The following is a 20,000-nucleotide window of genomic DNA, read 5'->3' as shown; positions in this document are numbered from 1 at the left end:
CTCGAGCCACCAGGAGCAGCTGCCGGACCCGAGCAGAAGGGGTGAGCGCGGTGTGCTGACACCCTCCTCCCCGCCCGCGACAACTTGGCGTCACGAACAGGATCTTACCGCTCTGCCGTCTGGTAGAGGTGCGCCTTGTTACCGCCGGAGGTATCCGGCAGAAAAATTTCAGAAGCCGCCATCTTTGGCGCGAAAAGTTCCCGCTCGAGCGTCTTCTCGAGCAGTAGAGGCGTGAAGGCCAAAACCCCGCCCCGAGAGAGGAGGGGCCGGAAAGAGCTAAGGGGGACGCGATGGCAGCTGGCGGCATGTAGTCGCCGCTATCAAAGCAGGGACGCCAGGACCTTGCCAGAAAACCGTTCCTGGAAGCAAACAGCAAAGACACCATGTGGATGCCGTCCCGAAACACCGTGGCCCCCGCACCGGGAACCGCAGCGTGGGTGGAAATCCGGACCGCGCAGCTCCATCTAAGGCTGCAGGTCAAGATGCAGCTCCTCTTGGAGGAGTGGGAGACCGACATGGCGGACGTTATAGCCACCGTGCGGAGACGCGAGGAGGAAGCGGAGGAAGGGAGGGTGAGTGACCCACGCCCCTATGTCCCGGAGGGACCGGTCGCTGCGGCTGAGGGACCCGGTCCAAGCCCTCTCCCCCCCGTTGCCTCCCTCGCCACCCGTCTCGGAGGCTGTGACCCCGCCACTAGGCCCGCTGCCACCGCAACCGGTAGCGATACCCAGCCCGTCCGCCCCAGCGGACCGACCTGTAGCCGGAGCCCGTAGCAAACCGGAGGCATTGCCTTGGAAGGCCCCGAAGATTGTGCCAGAGACAGTCCCCGAGCAGTACCCCGAGCCGGAGCCGATGACCCACTCCGAGCAGAAGGTCCAGTTGCGGAAAGCCCCTGTGCCCATCCCCCACACCTCGGCTGAGGTGGCGCCGGGTTGCTGCTGCAAGGCAGCGCCCAAGGCCATGACACCGCGGGATACGCTACCCACCTTCCTGACAGTGGGTAACGTGCTGGATGTCCCGCGGGGCTCAACCCGTGCGCCGGAGCTGGCCGCAGCGCCATACTGGGACAGGGAGCCGACAAAGCTGGGCCTGGAGATCGCGGAGAGGGAGCGAAGGAAAGCCGAGCTGGTGGCCCGAGCCATTCAGGAAAAGGAGAACCTGCGGCAAGCGACCTTCCGTGTCCGGGGCCCGTTCTACGAGGGGCAGGTGCGGCGCTTTGATGTCCGCCGGGGCTACGGATTCATATACGAACCGGGCCTGGAGGCCGAGGTGTTTGTGGCCCGGCGGGACGTGAATGCCCATCTGCCCGAGGAGCATCCTGGCCGCAATCTTATACCGGGAGACATGGTGCGGTATACCCGGCACTGCGGAGAGAGGGGGTGGTTTGCCCTGGATGTAAAGCTGAGGGGCAGCCCGGAGAGCAAGGTGAGCTCTGCATCCCCTCCCCCGGATGAAGCAGCAGCAGGACCGGAGTAGGGCAGCAGATGCCCGCAGCACCGTCCCCGTTGGGACCACCTGTTTGTTTGAAAAGTTTGAAAGTTTTGCCAATAATGAAAATGATCACACCGAAGAAGTAACCTGATTTGTTTGTTGATTTGCAACCGGCTGGAGCCGGCACCGTTGTCCCCGTGGGGACCGTTAAAAGTTTATGCATGGGAACTATCCATGGACAAGCCCGTGAACTCTGCAGGGCAACCACAAACGTTAGTGGCTTGTAAATATGTTGGGTACCGTTACCGTTTCCGCAATGCCGCCTCCGGAGAGGCAGGTTGGAGGGAGGGCCCTGAGCAGAGCAGGCCAGGGCCCAGCCACCAAAGGAACCGGTGGCTACCCTCTGGAGGGGAAGGACAGATCCCGCTCGGGTACCGTGTGCTGGACTGTGGGTCAAGGGGTGCTGCCTGGGTTTTAGGGGCAGCATCAGGGCCAGGTTACTTGGGTGGGAGAGAGCGGAAACCGTGACCGTATACCGTTGCAACGTTAAAAGTAAATGTGCCTCCCGTTTTGGGAAGAGTTATTAAAAATGTTATTTATTGTTTGTTTAACCCTGTTATCCCCTTTTTACAGAAAAATAAAACCGGTGTAGGACGGCAGCCCGCGGACGGTCTGCATTTTGCTAAGGGGGAATGTGTCGCCCTGGGCAAGCCAGGGGACACAGGTCACAACACCACCACACCCCACACTCCAGGTAGGCACATCTGCTAACCAGAAATCCTTGTTGCCTTCCTCCAGGAGTCTGTTGATGCACACCAGGGGGTGGGCCAGGCGGTTGGCTCCGCCCACCGAGGAGCTCACAACTCTGGAGGCAGGAAGTACCAGGCAGTCGAGCTCAGGGCGAGCTTGTGTAAACAAGATAGCCCCGGGCAGGGGAAGAGTGAAGTCCAGTGAAGGGCTAGAGTAAACAACCAAGAAGTGAAAGTGGAGGAAAGAAAAGGAGTAAAGGAGGAAAGCAAGAAGTGGTGACAGAGCAGAGAGTGTGCAAAGCCTGAGAGCCCAGCTTTGTGTAGGGCTAGAACAGCAAGGTCAGCGACGGCGGTGACTGTTCGGAGGGGGACCGTTTGGAAGTTCCTGGAAGGACCCCGTTGGCTGTGTGCCCGGTGGTCTGGAGCAGTGTTCCGAAGGACAGTCAGCACCAGGGCAGGGGCCTCTCGGACCCCGGCAAGGCTAGGAGTCGCCAAATTTGCCGAATCCGTCAGTGAAGGGGACGTAGATCCCCCAGCAACCAAGTCCCGATTGACGGCAACAGCCCGACCATTACAGGGGAGACACCGCCACCGCCAGGGCACCAGTTTCCCCAGGGCCAGCGCCTGCGGGCAAAGTGTAGAGCTCCTCCGGCCCAGATTGCAGTCGGGGAGCGGGTAACCGGAGGGAATCCACCGCTACCATCAGTCAACACAGGTGCAAGGAAGAGAGACATCACCGTCACCTACCGGGAGTGCAGGTGCAGCCGTCTGTGGGACCGTCCTACCAGCCGTTTGGTTTACCGTACAAACTGTGTCCAAGTCTCAGGCTGAGTGAGTACCACAGTGCCGCAAGGCACAGCGCTGCCCCCGCGTCCCTGCGCCCTCCAGGCCCTACACTTTACATCTCTTCACTGGGCCCCGGGATCACCAACCCCTACCCACGGAGGGGCAACACAACACCTGGCTGCTCCGCATCACCATCCCCGGGACCCCCACACTGAGCAGCGGTGGTGCAATCACCACAACCGTGGGTGGCGTCACGAACTATAACAATCCCCACACCCAACAAACACCCCCCCTTTCACTCACGGGCGAGGAGTGTCGCTCGAGAAACCCCGGGATCCGGCCTACGGCTCGAGCCACCAGGAGCAGCTGCCGGACCCGAGCAGAAGGGGTGAGCGCGGTGTGCTGACACCCTCCTCCCCGCCCGCGACATATATATCTATCTATATATATATATATAAAATATGATGTATATAGATATACATCTACAGGATAGATGATAGATGTTCAGTACCAAATGGCGGCGGCCGCAACGATCGTGATTGCATAGGCAGGGCTCATCCTCGACCTCTGCTACTGTCGGACTAGAGAAGATATATATTCTAGTGATCAGCGGTGAGACCCCCAAGAATCAGATATTGATCACCTATTCTGCAGAGAGTCAACATATAGGTAGACCCCTTTAAAAAGGTATGATCTCACCTGTGCAAGGGGCACATGGCTCCTCATCTTCCAGATTTCTGGTGGAAGGAAAGAGGGCAGTGTGCTCCTGCTTGATTGACCGTTTAAAATCGGTAGCACTGGCCCGAAATCTATGCTCCCAATGATACTATAAAGAAGCAGCGGTGATACTGAAGCTGGCCGGGTCAGGAGCGATAAGCATTTACAAGCTTCAGAGCAGCACTTACAAGCTCAATAGAATAGAGCTTGTAAGCACTGTGCATGCTGAGTCAATTGTGAATATCTGGGTAGAGGAGGAGATGTTAATAAGAAGTTGGAAAGTTTCTAGTTTTTACAACAATTATACCCATCTAGGAAGACTGGATAACCCTATAGGTCTTCGAGAATCCCTTTAAATCCCCTGTGCTTTTGACCATATTGATCTTTACTGTAGATTTGACATTCGGATTGTGACCTAGACAGAAGTAAACTGCTCTATGTCCCAACCTGATCAGAGAATACATGAAACGAAAAAGAACTGTAATTGCGAAGATTTGGAAAAGTCCCATATATAACAATGGAAGCATGTGCATGTGATTCTAGCCTCGGTGGTGGAGAGGGGCCAGGGTATTGTAAGGGGTCTGCTAAAAAGACAGTGAGCCGGAGCGGTGTGAGGGATCTGGGGACGGCCTTGCCAGGGAGCAGCACACACAAACCTTTGTGCACTCCAGCAGATGTTCGGTGAGGTCATGTTAAAATCCAGAAATGAAAAGCCGGACTGCCCGCTGCCCACAGGAGACTGCGGTGAGATCATGGAATCAGTGCAAACTGCCAAACCAGCCCATTACTCTGCCCGCTCCCCAAAGACAGGACTTTACTTGTAAACTACTGGGGGAGAATTAACTCAAGACCTGCTAACCTAGGCCACTCCATTCACATATTGGTTATTTGCCCTATTTTTGGCATATATTGTGCATCCCACGCAGACATCAGATTCAGGACTTTTAGCATAGCGCTTAAAAGGTAAATCTGTCAACATGATTCCCCCCACCTCCAAGCTATTTATATGGTTAAGTAGATCTTTAAAAAAAAAGCCCAACAACAACTTTACCTTGTTGGTCTGTTCCTTCGTTACTGAGAAATGAGTATCTGAACTGATATACAAATTACGCTAAAAGGTCATCTGAAGCCTCTGTCACTCCAGCTCTACTCCCCTCCCAGTGACACCTCCTTCCTCCTGCTTTACTGACAGCCTCTACTGTATGTTCTGTGACTTCAGCTAAAGGAGCTGTCAGTCAAAAAGGAGGAGGCGGCGCTGGGTGAGGAATAGAGCTGGAGTGACGGAGGCTTCAGATCTACAAATAGCTCTTCAGCCTAATTTACATATAGTTTCAGACACGGAGGGACAGACTGGCCATGTAAACCTTTTGCTGGATTTGTCTTGGAAAAATATACATACACAAATAGTTGTTTGTTTGTTAGGTTTAGATTTTGGGTTCTTTTTAACATATTTAGTAATGACTTTCTAGGGGGGCTGGATCCTAACTTCCCAAACATGTAGGTTTTTAACCCAGATAGAGGCACTTGAGTTCGGGTATTGAGATCACCTTGCCGTGGTGACCGGGCTCACATGCATTGGCCAATAGATAGGCCAAGTATCTCTTTTTTAAACTATTCCTATAGCAGTAATGCAATACCAGAGTTCCCTTATTAATGGTTAGCATTCTAGAGTGCAGCTGTATATGTTTTGTAGTTATATTGTATTTTTAGCTAGCACCTGTTCACACCTGTTGGATGTACAGGTCAGTCTTTTTAATATACTTGTAGGGGGCATACGGAGTAGAATTTCAATATTTTCAGAGGATACTAAACTCTGCAGTGTAATCAATACAGAGGCTATAATATTACAGAAGGATTTGTGTAGGCCGGAGGATTGGGCTGAGAAACAGCAATTGACGTTTAATGTGGATAAATGTAAGGTCATGCACTTGGGCAGAGGAAATAAAAAGTATAATTATGTATTTAATTATATAACACTGGGTAAGATGGTCACTGAAAAAGACTTGGGCGTATAAATGGACAGCAAACACAACTTTACTGACCAGTGTCAGGCAGCTGCTGCCAAGCCTAATAAAATAATGGGATGCATTAAAAGAGGTTGAGATGCTCATGAGAAGAACAAAGCTTTACCCCCTATACAAGTCACTAGTGCGACCACACTTAGAATACTGTGTACAATTTTAATCTCTGGTGTATAAGAAGGACAGAGCTGAGCTACAGCGGGTGCAGAGAAGAGCGACCAAGGTTATTAAGGGAATGGGGGGAATGCAATATCAAGAGAGGTTATTAAACTTGGGAGTTTGGAAAAACTAAAGTGGGCTTTACACGCAACAACATCGCTAACGAGATGTTGTTGGGGTCACGGAATTTGTGACGCACATCCGGCCTCGTTAGTGACGTTATTGCGTGTGAAACGCAGGAACGACTGTTAACGATCAAAATTACTCACCTTATCGTTGATCATTGACGCGTCGTTCCTTTCCCGAATATCGTTGCTGTTGCAGGACGCAGGTTGTTCGTCGTTCCTGCGGCAGCATACATCACTACATGTGACACCGCAGGAACGAGGAACTACACCTTACCTGCGGCTGCTGGCAATGAGGAAGGAAGGAGGTGGGCGGGATGTTACGGTCGCTCATCTCCGCCCCTCCGCTTCTATTGGGCAGCCTCTTAGTGATGCCGCTGTGACGCCAAACAAACCGCCCCCTTAGAAAGAAGGCTGTTCACCGGCCACAGGGACGTCGCTAGGCAGGTATGTGTGACGGGTCCTAGTGATGTTGTGCGCCATGGCTAGAGATTTGTCTGTAACGCACAACCGACGGGGGCGGGTGCTTTCATCAGCGACATCACTAGCGATGTCGCTGTGTGTAAAGCCCGCTTAAGACTTAGGGGCAATCTTATTACAATGTACAAATATATGACAGGACAGTACAGAGCTCTCTCTAATGATCTTTTACCCCTAGGCCTTCAACCGGGACAAGGGGCATCCACTATGGTTAGAGGAAAGAAGGTTTAATCATAATCACAGATGCAGATTCTTTACTGTAAGAGCGGTGAGACTATGGAACTCTGCAACATAACGTTGTAATGGTTGATTCATTACTAAAATTTAAGAGAGGCCTGGATGCCTTTCTTGAAAAATATAAAATTACTGGTTATGTGCAGTAGATTAAGTGATTGGGGAACTAGTAAGTAGAATCGGGAAGAAATTTTCCCCGATATGGAGCTTACGGTCTGCCCCATGGGGTTTTTGCCTTCCTCTAGGTCAAGATGTTAGGTTACAAGTTAAAGGGAACCTGTCACCAGTTTTTTGGCCTATAAGCTGCGGCCACCACCACCGGGCTCTTATATACAGCATTCTAACATGCTGTATATAAGAGCCCAGGCCGCTGTGTAGAATGTAAACAAACACTTTATAATACTCACCTATCATTCGCGCTGTGGTGGATTTTAGTCTTTAGATTTTAGAACATAAAAATCACTTTATAATACTCTCCTAACAGTCGCTGAGGTAAATTCTAGTCAGATGGGTGTCTGCGTTGTCTGGTGCCAGCGCCTCCTGTTTCGGACATCTTTGTCCTCCATCTTCTGAAGTGCATGACGCGTCCTACGTCATACACACTCGCCGGTCCCGTGCAGGCGCACTACAATACTTTGATCTACCCTGCTCAGGGCAGATAAAAGTGTGCCTGCGCAGGACCTCAATGCCGGCGAGTGTGGATGACATAGGCGCGTCATGCACCGCAGCTAGAGAAGAAGGAGGACAAAGATGTCCGAAGGAGGAGGCACCGGAGAACGGAGACGCCCATCTGACTAGAATTTACCTCAGCGACTGTTAGGTGAGTATTATAAAGTGATTTTTATGTTCTACACAGCGGCCTGAGCATGTTAGAATACTGTATATAAGAGCCCACTGGTGGTGGCCGCAGCTTGTAGGCCGAAAGAAGGTTTTTTTTGTTGTTTTTTAGATGTTTCATATAACATAAATTAATCAAAAGAGAAAGCAAAAAAAAAAACCAAAAAAAAAAAAACCCCCAAAGGAGAGCGTGGACAACTCTATAGGGTCAGATCCTGGAATTTTCCAGGGCAGGCTTCCTCTCCTGCTGTTTGACACTATTAAAAAACATAAACAGAAATGAGAATACCCCGGGGGGCTCCACACAAACAACAGTAAGATAATACAATGAGATCACTCTTGGACATTTAACTCCTCCACAGCCGTCAATGCGCCTTTAAGGAAAGTCTATCACTCCCAAAATTTAATTTTATTTTCTTGTAGGGAACTTACCCCGCATAGAACTCACACCTGCAGTACAGATTTTCCACTGTCAATTGTACAGAAAAGCACTTGTACTGCATATGTAGCTCCTTAGGGCACCCGCATGTGGCCAAGGGCTCAGAGCAGGGGCGGACATAACATTGGTGCAACTTGTACAGCCCAATAAATAAAGGGCCCATTTCGAAGGGAGCGTCACCATGGGCTATTGGACTGAAAAGGTGCCCATGTCTGTCGGCTTTTTCCCCCTAAATCAATATGAACCTCCCTTAGTTTGAATGACGGTGCTCATTTGCCCAGTGCCAGCGCTGCATGAATTGTATACCTGGCACTGTGCACAGTGTCCGTGCTGGCGCACCATCACCTGCTTGCTGCACACAGGATCACACAGTTGGTCACTATTATATGATCATATGTCCAGCAAGCGTGGGGGGAGGGGGGAGGCAAGAGCGCAGCAAGCGAGTGCCGCAGACAGGGGAGAGGGCAAGAGCGCAGCAAGCGAGTGCCGCAGACAGGGGAGAGGGCAAGAGTGCAGCAAGCGAGTGCCGCAGACAGGGGAGAGGGCAAGAGCGCAGCAAGCGAGTGCCGCAGACGGGGAGAGGGCAAGAGCGCAGCAAGCGAGTGCCGCAGACAGGGGAGAGGGCAAGAGCGCAGCAAGCGAGTGCCGCAGACAGGGGAGAGGGCAAGAGCGCAGCAAGCGAGTGCCGCAGACAGGGGAGAGGGCAAGAGCGCAGCAAGCGAGTGCCGCAGACAGGGGAGAGGGCAAGAGCGCAGCAAGCGAGTGCCGCAGACAGGGGAGAGGGCAAGAGCGCAGCAAGCGAGTGCCGCAGACGGGGAGAGGGCAAGAGCGCAGCAAGCGAGTGCCGCAGACAGGGGAGAGGGCAAGAGAGCAGCAAGCGAGTGCCGCAGACAGGGGAGAGGGCAAGAGCGCAGCAAGCGAGTGCCGCAGACAGGGGAGAGGACAAGAGCGCAGCAAGCGAGTGCCGCAGACAGGGGAGAGGACAAGAGCGCAGCAAGCGAGTGCCGAGGACAGGGGAGAAGGTGAGTGCAGCAAGCGGGTAACACAGGCAGGGGAGAGGGCAAGAGTGCAGAAAGCGGGTGCCACAGGCAGGGGAGAGGACGAGTGCAGAAAGCGGGTGCCGCAGACAGGGGAGAGGGCGAGAGCGCAGCAAGCTGGTGCAGAGGACAGGGGAGAGGGCAAGAGGGCACCAAGCGGGTGCCGCAGACAGGGGAGAAGGTAAGTGCACCAAGCGGGTGCCGCAGACAGGGTAAGGGGTAAGAGGGCACCAAGCAGTTGCAGCAGATAGGAGAGAAGGGGAGAAGGTGAGTGTGAGCCCCTTTGGCTCCTGCAGTCTCAGTGCATGGAAGATCACAGTGATGACTCTGGACAAGCGAGTAGTGTCAATCAAGCTAAGTGAAGGTGTGCGGCATGTTGACTGAATGTGCAGACTCAGCCCTTGCTTGTGCCAGGCGTGCCACAAGGAACCCTTATTTGAATATGTAATACAAGCGATTTTTGGTACAATAAATAACTGCATGCTTAAGGAAAATGTTTACGTGGTTTAACCCTCTATAGGACTGTATAAGTAGTTTTGATCTAGTTTTTGGGTGACAAACTCCCTTAGAGAGGCTTTCTTACCACACTTTACCTGCTAATAAAAACAAGTGTTGTAATAACAGATTATATTGTGCTAAATGTAATTCTATAGTTTCAAAAGTACAAACTTACCAACACTGTCCGTGGTGCCCATTAGTGAGCGCCCCAAAATATTACAGATTCATTCTAGTAACAAGTAGATTACAGACAAGCCTGTACAAAATGTCCTGCGCCCGAGTGATACAAATAAGACTCCAATTTCCTGAACATCTGTGATCATTCAGTCCATGACAATTCTGCTGTCCTGTCCCTACACAAACTGTCTGCTCCATATAACAGCCCCAGACAGACGTGTGGCATCTTATACTCTGTGTACAGACCTACAGATGTTATATACCATGTATAGAACTAATTATTGTAATAATTCTGCTACACTGTACAAATATATATACTATACGGAGATATGGACCTACACTTATGTGGCCAAACTCCTCCAACCTTCACCTTGCTTTATGCACTGGGCATAGTCATAAAGCTTGGCGACGTACGGCTCGGCGTGGAGCTTGGCGACGTACGGCTCGGCGTGGAGCTTGCCGACGTACGGCTCGGCGTGGAGCTTGCCGACGTACGGCTCGGCGTGGAGCTTGCCGACGTACGGCTCGGCGTGGAGCTTGCCGACGTACGGCTCGGCGTGGAGCTTGCCGACGTACGGCTCGGCGTAGAGCTTGCCGACGTATGGCTCGGCATGGAGCTGCTCGGCCATGAAACTTGCGGCAGGGGGTGAATTGCTTGTGCCGATGATAATACGAGAGGCGGTCGGCAGAGAGGCGGCGACTTTTCTGTTGTCTGCACCACAGCACTCGGGTGTACATTTTTACCTCTTCACCAAACACTGCCAATCACAGCTTGGATTCTGATCTATCGCCATCGAGATGTTTAACAGCAGCTGGAGAGGGAGGTTTGAAGTCTCCCCTTAACACCCCCCCCATCTCAACCCTACCCATCCACCCAGAGAAGATTTTGGAGAAATGTCGAGTTGTACTACAAGCAGAAATTTCACATATTGCTCTCCAGAAGAAAAAGTGTTTCTCTCTCTCCAATGACTTAATCAGGGCATAGTATGGGCCTTATGTGTGGAAACAAAAAAGAAGGGATTTAAGTATTTTCCCATTATTTTTCAGATATTTTGGGCTCCAAGTTACTCGTGGCAGAAAACGCTGCAACCGTGGAATATTTGATCCCTGATCTTTTATTATTCTTATGGATCTAGCCGCATATTTTAGAAGACATTGCCAGGGACACGGCGTCAGACTGGCTCTTAAATGAAGCAGAGGTGTGAAAGGAAAAAGAGCAAATCTGCCAGCGTGTAAATTGGGGACCGAGAACGAGACTCGGATGAAATGACTAAGAGGTTGGGATTGTTTTGGGGTTTTTTTTGTTTTTTTAATTTCTCCAAAAGCAGAGAAAAAAGGAAAATAAGACTTTTCCGTTAATCATTTTTCTGTAATACAAAAACAATACATAAACACAAAGTATCAGCAACACCTAAATCTGTAGTGAAGCCGCGCTTACCGTATTTTCCGGGGTAAAAGACAACTGGGCGTATAAGACGACCCCCAACTTTTCCAGTTAAAATATAAAGTTTGGGATATACCATATATACGCGAGTATAAGCCGACCAGAGTAATGTGCCCATTGTTTAGTAATGTCCCCTGCAGTAATGTGCCCATTGTTTAGTAATGTCCCCTGCAGTAATGTCCCCATTGTTTAGTAATGTCCCCTGCAGTAATGTCCCCTGCAGTAATGTCCCCATTGTTTAGTAATGTTCCCTGCAGTAATGTTCCCTTCATTAATGTCCCCATTGTTTAGTAATGTCCCCTGCAGTAATGTCCCCTGCAGTAATGTCCCCATTGTTTAATAATGTCCCCTGCAGTAATGTCCCCATTGTTTAGTAATGTCCCCTGCAGTAATGTCCCCTGCAGTAATGTCCCCATTGTTTAGTAATGTCCTGCAGTAATGTCCCCATTGTTTAGTAATGTTCCCTGCAGTAATGTTCCCTTCAGTAATGTCCCCATTGTTTAGTAATGTCCCCTGCAGTAATGTCCCCATTGTTTAGTAATGTCCCCTGCAGTAATGTCCCCTGCAGTAATGTCCCCATTGTTTAGTAATGTCCCCTGCAGTAATGTCCCCATTGTTTAGTAATGTCCCCTGCAGTAATGTCCCCTGCAGTAATGTCCCCATTGTTTAGTAATGTTCCCTGCAGTAATGTTCCCTTCATTAATGTCCCCATTGTTTAGTAATGTCCCCTGCAGTAATGTCCCCTGCAGTAATGTCCCCATTGTTTAGTAATGTCCCCTGCAGTAATGTCCCCATTGTTTAGTAATGTCCCCTGCAGTAATGTCCCCTGCAGTAATGTCCCCATTGTTTAGTAATGTCCTGCAGTAATGTCCCCATTGTTTAGTAATGTCCCCTGCAGTAATGTCCCCTGCAGTAATGTCCCCATTGTTTAGTAATGTCCCCTGCAGTAATGTCCCCATTGTTTAGTAATGTCCCCATTGTTTAGTAATGTCCCCTGCAGTAATGTCCCCATTGTTTAGTAATGTCCCCTGCAGTAATGTGCCCATCCTTGTGCCCCTTCCTTGGGCCCCCTAGTAATGTAATCATTGTTTAGTATTGTCCTCCTACTGGTCCCCTTCTTGTCCCCTATTATGCTGTTTACACACAAAAATTCTTCTCACCTCTCCTCCGTTCCCGCGGTGTCCTCAGCTGCTTCTTCGAGATCGCAGGAATACAGACTCCTCGGTGATCTTGTCCGGTGCATGGTGCCACCGCTGCAGTCTGCCGTTATGGCTTTACTGCAGTTGAATGCTTTGCGGCGCCGTAAAGCATTCAACAGCAGTAAAGCGCTGACAGCGGCGGTGGCCCCGTCTATGGGATGCGATCATGGAGGAGTGCTTGTTGCGGACCGCAGGCACATAGACCCCTCCGTGATCGCGTCCAATACACAGGGCCGCCACTGCTGTCAGCGCTTTTCTGCAGTTGAATGCTTTGCAGCCCCGCCACCAACTGCAGTAAAGCCATGACGGCAGACACCGCCGTATAAGATGGCACCCAGTGTATAAGACGTCTCCCGACTTTTGAGAAGATTTTCAGAGGTGAAAAAGTCGTCTTATACGCTGGCAAATACGGTATATATTGCAGTATGTTACACATGGATTGTGATATAACTGAAAGGGGTGGGCTTGAGCAAAGAAGAAAGGGATACATAGATTTAAAGTCTGCTCCAAAAAGAAGAAGAAGTGGCAAAATCAAATAAAGATTCCAAACTTCTGTCTCAAATCAGGAAGATAATGGCTGGAATCGCTTCTTGAGCAAACTTTTAAAGAGGAAACAGAACCCCAGTAAACAGCTGCCATGGTTCTCCTGAACTTTGACCTAACAGGTGAACATTTACAACCACAGGGACCTCACGTGCCCTTTTTTTTTTTATTGCGGATACAGCCCATTGATGCAAAACGGATGGGGGAGGTCGGACTCCCAATAATCATGCCATAAAGACCCATCCTGAGGCTATACTATCAATAGAAAACTATACATGTGAGAGGTGCTGGATAATCCCTGCCCTGTACCAAGGTATCCACAACTATCCCATTACTAACACCAGGAGCGGACATATCATTGGTGCAGCCTGTGCAGTCGCACAGGGGCCCAAAAAGTTTGGGGGCCCCTTTCTATCTCCAAAGAAGGTGCAATTGTGCATTTTATGAGCTTTTAGGCTACAAAGGGCCCATATGTTATTCTTGCACAAGGGCCCTTTTCTGTCTGTGTCCGCCAGTGAGTAACAATGTATTAGACAACTGATCTTTTGCCAACTTTCTGAGAAATATTCTGAAAATTATAGTATTAGATAAAAAGGTCGGGTCTTTTTTACCTGATACAAGCCATGAAAAAAAGTACTGATTTCTCATTGAAGATGAGCTGCAATACCACACTTAACCTATAGACAAGAGTGGCGCTGTTTGAAGGGGGGAAAAAAAAAGCCTCTTTTTCCCCTTTTTAACAAAGAAAAAGGCCCATATTGCCCGAAAAAGTGGGTGATAATTATTTTTGCCATGGACTTTACTGCAAGTAGAGTCATCCAAGTCACCCAAACGTCTAATGGGAAAAGACATAGTGATGAATGTGCCGAAGCTCTGTCTAGTATTCTCAACTACACAATATGATGGTAAGGTATACGATTAAATAAATAAACTACACAATGTCATAAATGTGGTTTTCAAGCCTAAAGGAATTTATGGAGCAAAAAAAAAAAAAAAAATAAATAAAATAAATATAAAATAAAAGATCAAAAAAAAAATATAGAATAAAAAAAAATAAAAAAAAGGGATCAGAACGTGCACTATATTTTCCATAGACAGAATGGCACATGAGCATGAAACTAAATTTAAGAAGTAGAGCAAAAATATTTCCCATAAAATGTGACACATACATGACACAATGCTCGCGGGGCTGGCTTTCCACCAGCGCCTGCTATAAATCCTTGTGTCACCATGGGTAGGGGGAGATTGCTGCACAATGGATGGAGGAGGAGAGTTTTCTATCTTCTATGTGACTTTCAAAAAAGTATCCATCATTCTGATAATAAAAGGCAGACACTAAGCACACAGATAGGGGGTATGTGCCAGTCCCCTTCTACTAGGAGGGAAGAAGACCCCCAACATGGGCTCCGCACACAATGAAGGCAGTAAATACAAAGGTTAAGTCAATATGTCGGCTTTGTAGAACTCTCGTCAATTTTCTAGTGCTTTTTTCTTCATTCACGTCCAGAATGTTGCCGAATTTATTCTACCAGAAGGCAACGCAGGTGGTCATAGGTGAAGAAACATTTAGAAGGGGCGATGGCAGATCACAGCGGTCCCACGCCTATATTGAGAACGATGTTTTCGAGAATCCAGTATGAATGAGGTGATGGCCGAGTACCGATCCATTCATTGTCCCCATGACCATCAGACAAAAAAATCAAAACAGAGAACAAGAAAACGTCTGACTGGACACCTCCTCCTGGCCGCAACACCATTTTGGACCAGTATATGGACTCATTTAGATATTCAGTACAGTCCACGATATTGGACAAAAAAGCAAAAGAAACCTCTAATATCACTGTGCAGGAGAGAAGGGCAATTCACAGCCTGAAGAAAAACAAGGAGATCACTATTAAGACAGCAGATAAAGGGGGCGCCATAGTTCTCCTGAATACAACGGACTACATTAAAGAAGCAAACAGACAACTTATGGATATACAGTACTACACCAGACTGGATGATGACCCAACCCCAAAATATACGAGGGAGTTGAAAAAAGTCATCAGATGTCTGGGTACAGATTCCACAAACCTTCTGGATCTAATACCTGAGAATCCAAGGATGGGAGTTTTCTATATGCTACCCAAGATTCATAAGCCAGGTAACCCAGGGAGGCCGATCATCTCAGGGGTGGGAAGGATCACTAAAAAACTATCTGGGTGGGTAGAAAATGTCCTTAAGCCACTGGTAAGGAAGACCGCCAGCTATATACAGGACACCACTGACCTTTTAAAAAAGCTATCTACAATAGGTCCTCTACCCGAGAGTACCATCTTAGCCACCATGGATGTGGAATCCTTATACTCTAACATCCCACATGAAGATGGACTAACCGCCTGCCAAATGTTTCTTGAAGCTAATGGGATCCCTTCTGAGTCAGTAGTAAGACTCGTCAGATTCATCCTCACACACAACTTTTTCTCTTTTGGCGAGGAGCTATATCTACAACGCACAGGAACTGCTATGGGAAGCAAAATGGCACCACAGTATGCCAACCTTTTCATGGCTAAACTGGAAAATGACTTTTTAGCATCCTGCAACCTCAAACCATTGGCTTATTTCCGTTTCATCGATGACATCTTAATAATCTGGACCGAATCTGACCAAGAGCTTCTAAAATTTCATGAAAAATTCAATGCATTTCATCCAACCATAAACTTGACATTTGACCACTCAAAAACAGAAATCAACTTCTTGGATACCACCATCAAAATTCAAAATGCCTCAATCCAGACATCAGTGTATTGGACGCCTATTGACCGTCCCACATACCTCAGATGGGACAGTTTCCATCCCAAACACATTCAAAAGTCCATTGTCTACAGCCAGGCCCTCAGATATAATCGTATCTGTTCCAGCCCTGCAGACAGGGATGAACACTTAACCCATCTTAAAAAGACATTTCTAAACCAAGGCTACCACCCCACCTCCATTGATGATCAAATCATTAGAGCCACAAGGACCCCTAGAAGTGAACTGCTTCAATACAAACAAAAAGAGGAAAATAGTCGAGTACCTCTGGTGGTGACCTACAACCCACAGCTTGAGGTGCTGAGAAGTACGGCCAAGAAACTTCACCACATTCTACACAAGGATGACCGGTTAAAAACAATATTCAAAGATCCTCCATTGCTGTGCTACAGGCAACCTCCTAATTTAAGGAGCATCATGATCCGAAGGTCTATGCCCTCAGACACACCAAGAGGAACTTATCCTTGCAATGTAAAGAGCTGCAAAACCTGCGCTCACGTAGAGACCAAAGACCGGATACAGATCCCTAACACACAGAAGGACTATAAGATTCCTGGAACATTCACATGCTCCTCTTCCAACGTGGTGTACTTAATCCTGTGCACTATATGTCCTATTGGGGGCCTCTATGTTGGAGAAACAGGACAGAGACTAAGAGCAAGGATGAGATCTTACCGCCACACAATTACGGACAAAAAAATCCATTTACCTGTGGCCAAACATTTCTGTGCTCCAGGACACAACATAAACCACATGAAAGTTGTCATATTAAAAGGCAACTTCAGATCACAGAGCCATCACAGGGTCTGGGAATACAAATTCATCACAATGTTTAACTCTGTGGACACAGGACTCATCCTCTCAGGAGGATTTATGACCCATTACAAAATCTGAGAGGTCAGCTCCAGAGACTCACCAGACCTCTGATCCCACATGGATATTGGGACAATAAAACTCACACCCCTAATCAAAGCGAATTAAGGATTCACTTTCTAAGCTCAGTGTTTATTTATTTAAATGTCCTTTTACTATGCATCGCTGTGCCCTGTTTTGTGTATATATTTGTGTTTCTTCAGATATTTTGTCATACCATGCCTGAGGAAGAGACCTGAGATGTCTCGAAAGCTTGCTTTATAACATCATATTTTATTTTAGTTATTTAGTTAGCCATTAAAAGGTATCACAACTACAAAATTTTAATTTTGTTTCTCTCACTGAGAGCAATCAATCATCAGACAGAGCACAGTAATCGGTTAGCAGTCGTTGCGCTGTCCAAAGCGGGGGCTTCGAGGGGTCATTATAGGAATCATGAGGGTCCCTAGCAATGCAATGACCTATTATGTGGGTGTTTGATAGGTTGAGCAAAAAGATTGGCAGCACCCCGGTTTAGATGCCATGTTGGCACTACATAGCTACCATACCACAGCCGGCAAACCTCCTACTACCTGCCAGCATTGCCGACGACCTCCTCCACTTGGGAAGTGTGGCACAAATCCAAAGAGGCACCGGTGATGCCTGGCACTAGTAGATTCGGAGGGCACTGGTCTGGTGGCCACAGACTACCAATGTGGCCACTGGACCAGAGACCCGCAAATCTTTTTGCTTAACTCCAACTTTAAATATAGCAAAAAATAAAAGTCAAAGTCACTAACCTTCATTAACCCGCGGCAGATTTGATTTATCGATTGGAATATCGGTCATGATTTGTCTCTTGATTCAATCCTTGTTTGATTGCAGAGTTTCAGTTCACTTTAAAGAAGCATGGAAATAACCTGGAAAAAAGGGGAACATATTTAAAAAGGTGCAGAACCCCAAAAGAAAAGCATACAGAAGCTAAACGGTTAATAACCTATTGTGGAAAAATAGAAAAATAAATATTTGATACCCTTTAAGGAGCAAAAGAGGTCACTGGAATTCAGCTGAAATGAACACAAGGCAGTAATATTGTGAACTGCTCGGGGTCAGGTGCTCTCAGCCAATCAGCATCACTGCGAGATATTTCAGCTAATATCATTGGATGAGAAAGGCTTACTCACATTCCTCCTACCAAGAGTCCTTTTCAGCTAAATGCCAGGTAATATACCAAGTCCAAATCTTGGGCTTCGAATGCTGAAACATTAACAGACCTTAGTACCAATTCTCCTTCCTACACAGCATGGTAACTAGCAGTCAGTATATCTGCGCAGAACCCAATAGGGAGAGGGGCCCAGCCAGGGAACGAACGTGTACTTGTGCAATGTGAACGGCATTTTCTGGCACTGATGCTCTTCGATGTCCAGTTTAGTTTCTTGCAGTGGGGGTAAATCTATAGGGTGCAGTTGGATCATACCAGTGGTGTTATTAAAGAATTATGTACCGACAGGTCAGGGACCCCTAAACTGGCCCTCAGACTCGAGACCCTGTGCTGTCCGTTATCTCAGAGGTAGGCTTGATGGTAGCCAGGTCTGAGCCTCTAGCCTGACCCTGAACTTACTCCCCCTCACTTGCACCCTTGGGGTGGGCCGGAAAACCCAAAAGGAGAACGGAAACTTGTACACACTGCACTCAATATGTGTACAGGGGAAAAGGGAAGAAAGTAACCGTACAACAGGGGAACATCCACACCACGCAATATCGCAACGCAGATCACCATCAACAGGTTCACCAATAAGACTGGTATCGCTTGAAGCCGAAGCTATAATCGGCGCTGAGTAGTGAGATCCAGGATCATATATAGGAAGTAGATGACTGATTGGCAGACTGAGCTCCTGGCAGAGTTCCCCAGGTCAGCAGGAATTAACTCCTGGAGGTCTGAGCAACAGAGCACATTAAACAGCCGATGCCCGGCTCTGGTTAAACAACTAGGAGACATCAGGTGGCCTGTCAGGTTCAGCAGTGTGAACACAGCCTGATGATGCCGTGACACCTAATGAGTCTAGACCTGAACACCACCTGACAGGGGTGTAGGAGCACAGACTTATGGTCTGCTCAGGGGCCCTAGGCTGTCTCTGTTGGAGATTTAAAAAAACAAAAACAAAAAAAAAAAAAACACACTCATCTATGGTTGTTTATTTTCCCCACTCAGGACCTAAATCCTACAGTGAATATGAAGAAAAAATGTTGTACAGACAGCAATTAAATGTCATGTCATCGGTTATAATGGGGTAACGTCATTTACATCATCATAGTCTTTAAACATCTGAAAAAGCAATTTGCAAAAAATCCATAAATACCACAAATTGTCCTCATTATTGTATGTGAACGCGAGATCAGAGGCTTCTATTATCAGTCAGGGAGACTACATGGATGGGATCTGACAACTTCCGGGAACTATGTACCATCGCTTTAAACCTGGACATGTGGAATTAACTAATAGGAGCATACAATAATTAGTGCTCAGCTGTAAATGAGAACAGCATGGCCCGGTATGGGATACTGATGGTTCATAAATCGGAGGCTGGAGTGACTCAACTAGTGTCCTGGATACGATAGTCTGCAGAACAGCCAATAGCAGACATTGACACAGAAGGGCCCCTGTGCAAAAACAGTATATGGGCCCTTCGCAGCCCAAAAGCTCATCAAAATGCACAATTCCACCTACTTTGGAAGTAGAAATGGGCCCCCTGCCATCTTGGGACCATATGCAGCCCCATAGGCTGCATCAATGATTTGTCCACCCCTAACAACAGCATATTGCACTCTGTTAGAATATAAGCATGGGCGTAATGCACCTCCAATTGCCGGATTTTTTTATATTATTATGTGAACATGACACAAATAGGTTTTTGAATTGTATATATAGAATTAAGCACCATTATAAGTTAAAAAGGGATTGTCTCATGGTCTAAAAATAGGAATTTAGAACTGCATTACTGCTATTGAAACTATGTTTAACAAATGAGATACTTAGCACACAAACTGAAGGGGGGAGCTATCACTGCTTGAATAATGGCGTGTGAAAAATTAAAAAAAGTGTAAATTCACAAATAATTCCAACTGTACTACAATGCAAAAATGAGATTTTTAGCAAAAAATTGATCAACCTTTTGAGCCACCCCTGCCACGTCACGGCAAATCTCAATACGGGGTCCTACTCTATATTTAATATTTCCATTGTGCCATGCAGCCTCAAAAATTAATTGAAAGTAGAACCATATTAAAAGCAACACATATACCTGTAAAATTTCAGAAACCGCTTCCATGTTTGCAGGAGTCGCAACCGCGAATAATGGTAGCCCAGGTCCCAGCATGTGTAGAACACAAACTGGCCAATTTGTGAGAGACCAACAGCCAACGACAAGGCGTATCTCTTTCTTCGGACCCTAAACTAAGGCTATATTCCCATGATCAAT

General features: G+C 47.8%; 1 protein-coding gene across 1 annotated transcript in view; it reads right to left on the bottom strand.

The window, feature by feature from the left end:
* Positions 1–20,000, bottom strand: part of LOC142257053 (uncharacterized) — a 124,653-nt gene that overhangs the window by 80,548 nt on the left and 24,105 nt on the right. The window contains exon 2 of the mRNA XM_075329107.1: positions 17,322–17,441. Within this exon, the coding sequence (XP_075185222.1) occupies positions 17,322–17,370 (49 nt within the window). The 5' untranslated portion in view covers positions 17,371–17,441. The remainder of the gene's footprint in view (positions 1–17,321; positions 17,442–20,000) is intronic.

The sequence above is a fragment of the Anomaloglossus baeobatrachus genome, chromosome 11, assembly GCF_048569485.1.
Source record: "Anomaloglossus baeobatrachus isolate aAnoBae1 chromosome 11, aAnoBae1.hap1, whole genome shotgun sequence".
Taxonomy (NCBI): domain Eukaryota; kingdom Metazoa; phylum Chordata; class Amphibia; order Anura; family Aromobatidae; genus Anomaloglossus; species Anomaloglossus baeobatrachus.
Note: the sequence above shows the minus strand (reverse complement) of the source record. Positions and strands in the feature narration are given on the sequence as shown.